The sequence below is a fragment of the Anser anser genome, assembly GCF_964211835.1.
Source record: "Anser anser genome assembly, chromosome: 2".
Classification (NCBI taxonomy): Eukaryota; Metazoa; Chordata; class Aves; order Anseriformes; family Anatidae; genus Anser; species Anser anser.
In genome coordinates this window covers 51,878,590-51,891,300 of record NC_139721.1, presented here as the reverse complement: position 1 = coordinate 51,891,300, position 12,711 = coordinate 51,878,590, and the positions used below count along the sequence as shown (strand labels likewise).

Below are 12,711 nucleotides of genomic sequence, written 5' to 3'. Positions count from 1 at the left end.
TTATAGCAGATAACTGGATTTACAGGGAAGAGAGGTCAAAGCAAAAAAAAATAAAAAAAAATAACAATCAGACTGTGAAAACAAAAACACTGGTACGCACTTCTCCCCCTGGGGACGGGGTGACTGCAAAGCATATGATGGATGTTAATAACATTGCTTCATGCATTACTGGAAGGCATTCAGATCCGACAGTGCTGAGTGTGCTGGATAACCCTGTACAGAAAAGAAAGCAGGCATGAATAACATTATATAGGTGTTTAAATCTGCTATGATTGCATCTTGATGTCTTGGTATTCTTTGCTGTTACTTGGTTTTATGTATTTTGTTGGTATCCTATTAGCTGAAAACATCGATTTGAATGTTTATATGTATTTGTTCTCTTCCCCTTGCTTTCTCTGGTTCTTTTCTGATGCATTTTGGATGGAATTTTGCAATTCCATTTATTTTTTCAGTGTATGGCTTCAAACCTCTCAGGATTTTCTACTAAGAAAGTGTCAGGCTGTTTCAACTTTTTATTTTACTACACCTTGGCCCTTCTCTTTGGCACTGGAGGTTTTGACTGAGTAAGAAAACTGGGCACTCTGCCTCGAAACACTAAAAGCAACACGCGTCTGGAAACAGAGCTGTGGCTATTGATAAGGCTTTGTGCCTTCTGGAGAGATCCCTTTCAGTCTTTCGCATGCTTTGTCCCCCCCCCCCCTTTTTTTTTCTCCTAACTTCCGTGACGGGGTTGGTTGTTGACTGGTTGCACATTAACAGACTGCTTGCTCTAGAGGGGCGAGGAATCAGTGACACTTGACTAGATACAGCCGCGGCTACAGCAGAAGCGGCAACAATAGGGAACAGCATCAGCATGCATCCCACAGTCAGCTGGGATGATGGTTTTTCGGCAAATAGCCAGTCGCTAGGCAGCCAAGGACAAGGACTTCCTTCTCCCTCCGCTGAGATCTCTGAATATTAAGCTCTTCTTCCCCCAGAGGAAGGGGCACGCTCCCATCCATTGCCAGCAAGGTGTGTTTAAATCTGCTGGTGCTCGGGACGCGACCGCCGCTCAGTTAGTGCAGGTTTCCAGGAGGATCCTGCCTCATCTGTTTTCCCCTCCCGAGAAGCTGAGAGACCGTTTTTCTCCCCTTCCCAAGTCTTGGGAAGCGTCAGAGTGGCCGAGCTCCAGATGAGGCAGCTGTTCCCAAATATACTCAGTGGGAAGAGTTTTCATAACAATGGGAACCACATGAAAGCTCGCGGAGAAGCTCCTCCTACTATTGAAGAGCCCTTTCAGTTGAGTGGTTTGCATATTGGGTTGCATAAATGACTAGACACACCAAGGGGTCCATTTTCAGTACTGTGCGCATAGAATTAGACACGCAAGCCTTGCTAACAATAATGAGAGTTGTGTGCAAAACTCCCTGCGCAATATGCTGAAAATATTCTGCTTGGTGGATCTTCCAGCTCACGGCGATTTCCTGGCAGCGCTGAGCTGAGTTCTGGGAACAAAATGAAAGTCTGGGCTCTGTGTGTGTTCACAGAGCTCTTTCCTATAGTTCCCCGAAAAATGTGAAAAGACTCTCTCGAATCCCCCACACACACACACTTTTTTTTTTCTTTCCTTTGTATGTTTAGAGTATAAATGAACTCTGCACCCCACTTTTCCTTAAGGAGTGAGCTTTAAGGCTGCTGACGGAAAAGCCATTTGCCCTTAAGGAGCAGAGCACAGATTTCCCACTACTGTGCGTCTGGTTTCGCTTCGCGGTGGGTGTTTGTGCCAGCTTGCTTAGCGTGTGATTCGTGAGCGAATCCCTAGGAGATGCCTTTCTCTTACCAAGCCTTGCACGGCCGCATTCTGGTCACACAATGCGAACACGTGTTGCAGCTGGTCACAGGACTGCGAGACACCAAAAATACTGTTAGAAAGGCTTTTTTTCTTTTCTTTTTTTTTTCTCTTTTCTTTTCTTTTCTTTTCTTTTCTTTTCTTTTCTTTTCTTTTCTTTTCTTTTCTTTTCTTTTCTTTTCTTTTCTTTTCTTTTCTTTTCTTTTCTTTTCTTTTCTTTTCTTTTCTTTTCTTTTCTTTTCTTTTCTTTTCTTTTCTTTTCTTTTCTTTTCTTTTCTTTTCTTTTCTTTTCTTTTTCTTTTTCTTTTCTTTTTCTTTTTTCTTTTCCTTTCATCAAAATACTTAGCAGTATTTTCCAGTGGAGCTCTGACACCTTTGTGATAGGTTTTACACAAAAAGTGACTGTGCCTAAGGGATGATGCAGAGAGTGGGAGTTTAGGACTAGTATCTCTTCGAGCTCTGCCAACAACTCACTCACCCTGAGCAGGCCACTTCAGGTCTCTGTATTTCCTGTCCCTCCATCACCACTGTAAAATTGTCATGGAAAAGCTGCTGTACTTATATGATATCTGAGACAGAGGGTACTGCAAGGATCTGTGAGTAGAAATGGTGAAAATGGTGACACAATGGTTGCCATTCGTGGTTTTCACTAATGAAGTGGTTTGTTGTTTGTTGGTTTTTTTTTCTATTTTTGATTAAATTAAGTGAAAATCTCTATTTAACCAAAGAATTGGGAGATAAAAAGTTATTTCAGCTGGCAGGGAAAGGGAGGAGACCACAACTAACCCACCCTCTGTACAGAGCTGTTACAGACAGTGCAAGAGACAGGCTAGGACCGGCGAGGAGGAAAGGCCAGGGTGTGAGTGCTCCCTGAAGAGTGCCTGGGCACCTGCATTCAACGGCAGAAGCCACTTCTGATACTGCCCATGGGAAAAAACAAAAAAAAAAAAAACACCTCAGAGGGTCTGGATGAGATTTATCGGTGTGCATTACAATCCCCAATCCCTTTCCAGGGGTCAGATCAAGCAACACTCAGTTAAACCTGAAAACAAGGCATCATGTTGCTGCATGAGATGGCAGAGATGCTGGTACATGCAGCGTTTTCCAGACTGTGTGCTTGATGACAGTTTTGGAAAGCTGCGTGCCATCGTGCAGGAAGCCATGTTGTGTTCACAGCCTGAGCCTGCATCCCGGTGTTGTTTAGAGGTGCAATTTCTTGTGTGCTTTCTATGCAGGGTGCAAAAGCTTTTGATCAGTCACATCTGTACTGTCATGAAAGTGCTCTGTGCCAGCTGGAAGTTGTTTCATTGAAGAATGAGAGGCAGCTGTACCAACAGATTAGTATTTTGCCAATGCAGGCTGACCTGAGAGCCCTTGCAGCCTGCCTTGGCCTGGTACAGATCTGCCTTCAGCTTTGTCAGCTTCTCCATAACCCACGTCTGAGAGACAACGCTCTTTAGGAAAACGGGAGCTGGCTCCTGCACATCTCTCTCCTCTCATTTTGTAGGCTTTTGGTTGGCCGCAGCAAGAACACCGTGACTTACGCCTCTTTTTTCTCTCAGTTCTAGGGAAAATCCGAACTGCGGTGGGCAGTGCCCAGCTCCTAATGGCCCAGAAATTTTACCAGTTCAGAGAACTTTGTGAAGAAAACCTGGTATGTAACTTTTCTGATAAATACTGTTGTGTACCTCTTACTACCAGAGGAACTGCCTCTGCAAACAACCACCTAAACTAGACATTTTCTGACAAGCAGGGTCTACAACTTTTTGCAGTAAAGGCCTTGATGTGAATTTGAGAGTAACGCTGTCAAACTCAGTGGAGTCAGCATGAGTTTTGCTAACAGTTTGAGATCCTTAAAACAAAGAAAGGCAAAAAGCTTTGGGTGAGGTATCACTGAAGTTCTGCTGCTAGACCTGTCCCTTCACCTCTGAGTTCTGGTTGTTGTGGGCATGGAGATGCTTGGGTGCCTTCTTGAGGTCTTTCAGGGTGGACCAGATGTCTCACATAATCCCAATGCTGCCTGTATAAGAGGCAAAGAGCCAGTATGTTATAATAATTATTACTGTATGCGACTGGTATATGCTACTGCTATTATTAGTAGTATTTGCTATTTTTATGCCATTAATATTGGTAGTATCACAATGATATTCCTGATGATAAATGAATAATATATTTCATATCATGTACCTAAAACAGTATTCCCTAAAACACCAGCACTTACAAAAGTTTTTGAAATTTTTAATTAACAGTTTTGCACAATAGATACATTTAATTCCCAATTTTGGCATAAATTCCTAGAAGCACAGAAAGCACAGATTGTTAGGCTCTACCATCACAGAACAGGGAAAGCAAACCCTGTGGTACTCGCCACAATGGGGTGGCCGTCTCCTACTCCATTTAATGCACCCCTGAAAATCCACACCCAAACCAAAATCTGCCTGGAGTGAACAAATGCAACAGAAATAATTTCTTTCTGAGTAAGCCTTCCAATTCTTAATAGAAAAAAAATGAAAAAAAAATATGTTTGTGCATCTTGTAAATAAAAGCCAACAATGAGCAACCTGCTAGCGTCAAGCACTGAAAAACTAAGAATGAAGGTATTATCTCCGTTCTCCTTATACATCTTAACATATATATTTTATTGTTTTCTACAGTCGCTGCTTTGGTGGTATAACCATGCTATCAAAATCACTTGTCAGTGTTGAGGTGAATATCACAAATAGAAGTATCCTAAGCAAAACTTAGGATATTCTCAGATTTGTTGTTCCTGAGGTGAGGAAGAAAACCTAAGCACAAAGTGACACTTGAGCCATGTAAAACAACATTCGGGGGAGCTAATAATAATTTATTTATGTACTTATACACATATGCCTACTGCATGTGCAATATTTCCAGAGCTCACTGTGTTGGGCTCACTGGGCCATGAGGATTCCTCTTGAGGCCCATGAGCTTGAAGGTGCAGATGAACTGAACCCACTTGCAAGCCCTGCATGGCACATCCAGCGTGGTGCAGCTGATGTGTTTGGTGCAGGGAAAGAGGTACCCTGGCTGTCCTGCCTCTCTCAAGGTCCAGGGCCTACCAGCTGTGGGCCAGCACTGTGTTTGGCATATCACTCTTCCCAAAAACGAGCCTGAAAAAAAAAAAAGTAGATTGCTGTGCTTCTGCATGTTTTCTTCAGAGCTTTTCACCCTGCAGAGATTATTCTTGTCAAAAAAAAAAAAAAAAATGGCCTGAGGTGTATGACAGCTAATTTTACCTGAAATGGTGTATTTTTGTAGCCCTTAGATTCTCATTGTGTGGGAAAAGTGTTTGTGCATCTGTCCATCACTATTTGTACATGCAGCAACAGTACACTTTCACAGGTCCCAGTCTTCCTACAAGCACCAATATCACGGGGAACCCTTCTCATTAAAGTGAAGAGGAGGCTGGCAATCAATTTCAGTGTTATCAGGATGCCACCCTCGAACCCACTGGTGGTGCCCAGGAGCCCATGGGGGCACAGTGGCTTGACGCTGCCACAGACCCTTTGCAAATAAAAACCCAGTCGGTGCTCTCTGTTGTTTCTCCCTCTGTGTCTCCTTGACGGCTCTCTCTGCTGAAACTGCTTTGCTAGCAAGATTCGTAACCATTTGCACAAATGCTTTACATTAAGAAGTACTAAAGCCCAACTGTTTTTTTTTTTCTTCTTCTTCTGTTGTACAGAATCCTAATGCACATCCACGGCCGACCTCCCAGGATTTAGCAGGGTTTTGGGATATGCTGCAGTTGTCCATAGAAAATATTAGTATGAAATTTGATGAACTTCATCAGTTAAAGGCCAATAATTGGAAACAGATGGATCCTCATGACAAGAAGGTAGAACATTGTAGATTTTGTATGCTTCATTTAAAACCCTGCACAAATACTGGACAAATTAAATAGGCCTCTGTGTTACAGCGTTGACGTTAAAAATGTGAAATGAAGCTCATATCAAATTAATTTCATTGTAATGACAATGTTTACATAATAATCATCTGGGATATTATCTGTAATATGTTTCAGGCATATTTTTAAACCAAATCTGTCTTTGTGAATCGGATAATGGGAATGTGGTACTTTGTTAAGCTTTACATTTAATCATATTAGACGATCAATCGTTGGAAGGAACTGCCTTATATATTGATTCTTAAAATTAAATAAATCACATTTACGGTTCATATTATTGCATATAGCAAGAGTTCTAGGTTGTGTTACTGAAAAAACTAGGGAAGCACTGTAACCATCACTGACTTTGGTAACCAGATTACAAACAGAGCAATATCAAAAATATGCCTTCCAAAATGCCACATGAAAGAACTTCCACATCTTTTTTGTTGTTGTTGTTGTTCTTTTTTAGTTTGGTTGGCTGGTTTGGTTTTTGTTTGTTTGTTTGTTTGTTTTTAATGGGTGATTTCATAAACAGGTCCACTTGGCTGGTAGTGCTGTTTATCCAAGAGAGCATAAAAATCATCTGGAGCTTTGGGGGTTTTTATTTAAATGTAGTCTTCTTCTGTCACCATGAAAAAACAACCACATCTCCAAGTGTGAGCCACATTTCACTTCCCATTCTCATTCAGCATCATTGCCTTATTTTTCTCCTCACGATCCACATCAAGACAAACAGCACTGGGGTGAGCCAAAATACACAAATGTTTCAGCAGGTACTTAAAAGGCAGGCCTGTTCCTAGAGGAACCAACGGTCTAATGCCCTGCCGCGCTCCTGTAGGTATGTAATTTGATGGCTGACTCTCCGTTAGACTTTCTGTGGCTGGTCTGATACCAATGAATAGAGCAAGCAGGTAGGGACGCCAGAAGGAGGGGGGACAAGACCTACAGGTACAGTGGCTCAGCCACGTGTCTGGGCCCCCCGAACTCATGGTTAGCTCACTTCCGATGACCAAAGCGGTGTTTTCTTTTGGACAGATAACAATAACGATAACGAACCCTGTTAATCTTGCAGCAGGAAGTTTGCAAAGGCAGTGCTGGTAGCACTCTCCCTCCTCCGGTCAACACTAAATACTCATTCATTCCTGACTTAGCAGTGCCATGCTCACACCATTTGTGCACACCTAGTGTTTTGTAGGGGGATGCATGGGAATGTGTTTTCCTAGCCCGAGGTACTGAAGGCAAGTCATTTTCTTATCTTCTTTTTTTATTTTTTTCCAATATCTGTCAGAAAAGGAAGTTAAAGACGCCAAACATGCATGCACAAAAATGCTGGTGTATGGTCTTTCGTTAGCTTATCTAGTCAAGCGGGTAGGCCGAGTGTTTTTAATTGCAGCAGTAAGAAACAAGAGCTTTTCTTAAAAAAATGTGCCTTTTGTTTGCTTCTGAAAAACATTTCAAAGAGTTTCCAACAAAAAGAAGACTATAACGGGTTAAAGGAAGTTAAGTAGTGCTGAAGAAAGGGACCTACGGTAGGCAGGTAAAGATTACACATTTTAAAGAATTACATTGACTGTGTTCCTGGTTCAGTGAGCATTTGTCTATGATTCTAAATGAAACAGAACATTTCATTTCTTAAAAAGAAAAAGAAAAGAAAAAACTTTCAGTGGAATTGATATTTGCAATTGCCTTTGGCCTTTGCCATTGGGTCCTTTTTAAGCAGCATAGATTAATCCTTAGACGGAGGGAAAAAGCAAAGTATGAATAAGTGTAACTAAGCACCTTTATCTTTCAAGCCGTGGACGCTGTTGTGATCAGCATGAGAGAAAATGCAAGGGCAGAATGGGACCTTTGTAGTGTGATAAAATCCCTTCGTTCAGAGGCCGTGTTCACAGTTGGAAGGGGATGTAACTTAAAAGACAATCTAATTAACTTGACAAAGTCTTTGTGGACGCCTGAAATTCAGACCTGAATACACTTTTCTTTTTCAGGAGAGATCCCGTTCTGATTTTTTTTTTTTTTTTTTTGTACCCACGCACCAGGCTGTACATAAAAGTCCTCCTTGTCAATCGCGTATCTGGAGCTAGCCGCCACCGTGATGATTAATGCATGTTCTCTTCATGGTGTTTAATTTTTTTCCTACCAGTTTTTCAAGCTAGAGCTGGCTGTAGTGTGGCATGCCTATTTAGCAGGAGGCCAGGGTTTATACGAGCTTGCACAGGCAGACCCGAAGCGGGGGATTTGGGGGCAGGCTACTAAGTTTCTATGAAAAATGTACGTGAATATCTGGTTCTGTTGTTATTTTTTTTGACGGTTACCACCCTGATGCACCAACCGCACGCAGGCAGCTAGCTGACAGCCGCAGGTGGGATGCCGAGCCCACCGCATCTCAGCGCTGCCGCAGGACCACCTCGCGCTGCCTCGGTGCCGTTTTTGGGGGGCGAGGTGACGTGCACATCTCGGCCCCGTCCCGGCGGTGCCGGCTGCGGTCAGCCGGGCTTGTTAACAGAGCTGCAGGAGCCGGGGCCCCCCGGGGTCGCGCTGCCGAGAGCGGGATTTATTCCTCAGCCGCGTGAAGCGGTGCCGGTGGTACGAGGCCGCGCCTGAGACGCTCTCCTCTCTAGCTCAGTTTCTAGCCAGTTCACTGAAGACTAAAGGGCAGATAGGAGCTAACAGACCGTAGGTAAAATGTGTGTTCTAACTACTGACGCGTCCTAGTTTTTCCCGCCTTTCCCTGAGAAGCTGTATAATGCCATTAACCTTCTGCTTTGATCAGGAGAGAAGGGTCCCTCCTCCAGTGCCAAAGAAGCCATCGAAAGGTCAGGTGCCGCTCATCCGGGAACGCTCTCTGGAGAGCTCGCAGCGTCAGGAGGCCCGGAAGCGGCTGATGGCTGCCAAGCGCGCGGCGTCCGTCCGGCAGAACTCAGCCACCGAGAGCGCCGAAAGCATTGAGATATACATCCCCGAAGCCCAGACCAGGCTATGAAGGGATCCGACCAGGAGGACTCTCTCTGGCAAGACAAGTCTCCTGTACAATCTGCCCCTCTAGGCTCCTGCTCCAGGTCACCACCACCGAGTATTTGTACCTCCTCCTCTCTCTGCTCTCTCCCCCTTCCCCTCCCTCCCCTCTCTCTGTACGCAGTCCCGGTGACCCCGATGAATCCCACCGCCGTGGCGTAGTTGTCGGTCCTCCAAGAGGTGTCCTCTAACCACCCTTGCTTCCTGAAGGTTTGCCCATGTCATCACGATGCTTTGTCACACATGTACTGATGCTGCCACCTTGCCTCATGTAAACGAGTGCGATCCTCTTTCTGTTTGAAACCAATAAACGCGGCGCTCAGACTCCCATGCACACGCGTTCCTGTACAGTAGGCGCTCCATTTAACCCACTCACGACCTTTAGTTGATCTAAAGCTAGCCTGTTACCTAGTGTACAGCAATATCAAACCGCAGGGGATTTTGGAAATTTCAGTCACGCAGGGTGATCCTTTTGGACTCTGCCGTCTTCCTCATAAAAGATGAAAGGAGCTATGACTCGGATTCCCCTCTTTTTATTACTTTTTTTTTTTTTCTAAAGCAGATGGCGCACTTTATTCTAAACCTCCGAATCACACCTTCTCACCTGAATTTAAGGAGTCACAAAGCGGGGGGGAGAGGTTGGGGCGGGAGCGGGGAGGGTGGGTAGAAACACAGAGCTGGGGGTGAAAAATGGAAGCATATCCTGCAGGTGAGATGGCGAGGGATAGAAAAGATCCTGTGGAAAGATGCCTGCACACTCACAGCTGCACAAACTGCCTCATTTTTATTTCATCAATCACTACTTAAACATTTCAATCAGCAGAAGATTGTAAATTCGATCTTCCAGGGAAATAATCTATTTTGAAAGGCAATAAAAGAGTGAAAAGGAAGGAGATAAGAAGCAAGGACAGTTGAAGATAATATAAAAGAAGGATTTTCTTGTCCAAGTATTAAGAGTTTTTAAAATTGTACTGTACTGTCAATTCCTCTTGTATTGTATTGTATGGATTATATTGGTTAAAAAAAAAAAAAGAAAAAAAGAAAAAAAAAGCTTGGTTTTGTTGATGTCTTACTCTTGGTGGGACTATCCGATCTCACATGTACACGCAGCCACACACCAACACCTGTAAGCAAATTGTTGTACGCAGAGCCTGCGATGCTTCTCCAGGCGAGGCTTTGCTTTATCCACAGCTGGTTGTATGCTACCGTGCAGACTGCTTATCACCAAACGGTCCGTATCTAGGAGTAAGTTTCTAAATCAGTCTCCTCTTAATAGTATAAAGTACCTATCTGAACAAGAACAATAAAGTATTTTTCACAAGTTATGGGATCAATATGAACTTAATTTCTTTCCACGACAAGCTTTCCTACCCCCGCTCCTGCCATTGTTTTGCAATCACGAAAAATACGCATCCCAAGTAGCTCATTAATACCGGGGGTAAATCACAGACAATAGGGCTGGGGAGGAGCGGGAGCGGTCGGCCCTGCTCGCCGGCCCCCCAGCTGCCCCCCAGCCGAGTTGGGGGCTTCTGCCCGCTCAGTCGCGGGAAGCTCTCGTGCCAACACAAGGAAAGCTGTGCCCCGTGTGCCAACGACGACAAAGTGTGGGTGTGGGTGTGCGCACGCGTGCCTCCCTGGCACCCGCTGGGGACAGCAGAATTGGGGACAGCGGGTTTGGCCAACGCGGCTGTGCCCAGGCTCCCGGGGGTGATGCTTTCCGGACCGCTCTGTGGTCCCCATCCATCACCTGGGGCACCTGCGAGAGGAAGGCGGCCTTCTGCTCCTGCCGGGGACAGGCTTAGGGACAGCCACCCCCACGGTGGGGCACGGTGTGCACTGAGGGCAGCAAACCAGCGCTGGCTTCCTACGCCCTTAGCTGTTAAAAGCTGGCCCGGCCCCTGCAACATCCCACCGCAGGGCTGGCGAAATCCTGCAGCTCGCGTTTCAGAGCATTGGAAATTGTCATCGAAAAGTGAAGCTCGTGCTAAAAGTATTCATCGAGGTCATGCCAGACAGCTTCTTTTCCTACGACATCATAGCCAGGTGCTAATTTAATTTTACTCAAGAAAATAGGAGAGGTAATAGGTTCTGGCACCAAGTATTTTCACGAGAGCATACTAAAACCACTAGAGAATTTGCTACCTCTCAAAGCCATTGATATCTGAGCTATGTCTTTATAAACAGGGCACAAATACTTACTGCTGTGGTTTACAAGATAAGGGCTAATAATTTAATATATAAAAGACTTTTAACTAGAGTAATCGGAAATCCAGTGTAACCCTAGAGTGCTTTGTGTTATAGGAGCTTTGAAAGGTTTGACCCTCTCAGCGTTCGAATACCTGTGTGTTTGCTAGTTTTGAAACACTTCATTTGACTTTTAGCAGCAACGAAACATCACCGTGTTTGCAGTATATACTAGTGCCAACTGCCACTTTTGAGCATATAGTCATATTAAGTATTAATTATTTGGAACTCATTTGTACTGAGGTATACAAAGCTGTATCCAGGTGAGAGTCCACATTCACAGCTGTGTCTCAGATTATTTAGTTTTGTGGATGTTTTATGAAAGATGAGTTAAGATTTTGGTTGACAAGTGGCTACAGAAATTTATACCTAGCAAGTGCCCCCCTAAAAAAGCGGAAAAGGGAAGACTATCTAGTCTTTTATGAATTATTGTATTTGTATATCACAGAATATTTTTCTTATATATTTTAAATGAATCTATTCTTAGCTGAATGCCTGTTAGATCATTTGGCTCTGGAGAGAGAATTGCAATGTTTGCTTAGTTTTTTAGCAAAATTTTAAAAATATAGCCAAGACCAGTTAATACAAAATATAATACTTCTGCCCCTAGAATGCCACGAGTTAACCACTTGACTCATTTACCAGTACTAATGCACAAATAGTATATTTGCTGTATCATCTGTTTTAGTATAATTTGTAACTATTTGTTTTTAGTCTAACCTGCCCAGTGTAAATTAAAAATGCCTATATTCTGTTTCACTTTCGTACTAAAGTATTTCTTTTTTTTTTTTTTTTTCCTTGGGGAAATTTTAGAAAAGGTTGGTTTTGTCTCCTGCTTCAAAAGTTAAAAAGAAAAAAAAAAGTATTTATTATATTTTTTGCAGATGTTTCCATAAAATTCTCATAATCTTTTTGTAAAGAAAGATGAAGAAATGGATTAAAGATTTTTAATATTTGAAAAGGTAAATAGAAATAATTTATTTGTAATATATTTCAGTTTATTTATTGGTGTTCCCTTAATGCTTTGATGTGCACTATCATTTTAATTTGAACTGTATCTTTGTGAATTTATTGGGTTTTTCTGGTTGTTTCTTTTTTTTTTCTTTTTTTTTTTTTTTAAAGGAAAAAGGTCAAATGCATATTTTAAGTAACTGGAATGTAAATCACTGGCCTACCTGCATTCCCAAACGTGATTTTAAAAATGTTTTTGATTTGAAACAAAAGACACAAATTTGAAAGCCTTTAGACAGAGGAGAGTGTTTTTATGGCTTAATGATTTGGGTTTTCATAGGATTATCTATCTAGTTTGTGTGTGGACAGGAAAATGTAAATAGATGAATGTTTCCCATAATGTAAAAAGAGCGAATTAATAAAATAATTAATGCACTGCTTGTAAGAGCTGTGGGTTTTCAATACAGATTCACTCTCCCGGAACCGCCAAAAGGCTTCACTTGAGGAGGCCGAGGATAAAGGCCCAGCCGGCGGCCTGTTTCTCTCTTAGTGCTCGCAGCCCAAGACCAATCCTGCCAGTCCTCGGGCGCAGAGCCGTGCTGCCAGCCCCGGCAGCGCCCTCAGCACAGGGCTCCTCACGGGCCAAAAATCGCCGTCATCCCACCCCTGATCCTCAGGAAAACCTCCGAAGGCACTTCTGCGCGGGGGCTGTCCGCACCTCGCTGGGGTTGGCAGAGGCTGGGCGGGCAGTGGCCGGCGAGGCCTG

General features: G+C 43.5%; 1 protein-coding gene across 12 annotated transcripts in view; it reads left to right on the top strand.

Annotated features, from left to right (window-relative positions):
• The window catches only part of DLGAP1 (DLG associated protein 1), a 416,642-nt gene extending 404,257 nt beyond the window's left edge, over positions 1-12,385 (top strand). For all 12 annotated transcript variants that reach the window (XM_083823954.1, XM_083823958.1, XM_083823965.1 and 9 more), the window contains 3 exons: positions 3,391-3,482; positions 5,532-5,684; positions 8,509-12,385. In XM_083823954.1, coding sequence (XP_083680080.1) covers positions 3,391-3,482; positions 5,532-5,684; positions 8,509-8,718 — 455 coding nt within the window. In that variant the 3' untranslated portion in view covers positions 8,719-12,385. The remainder of the gene's footprint in view (positions 1-3,390; positions 3,483-5,531; positions 5,685-8,508) is intronic.
• The last annotated feature ends 326 nt before the right edge of the window (positions 12,386-12,711 follow it).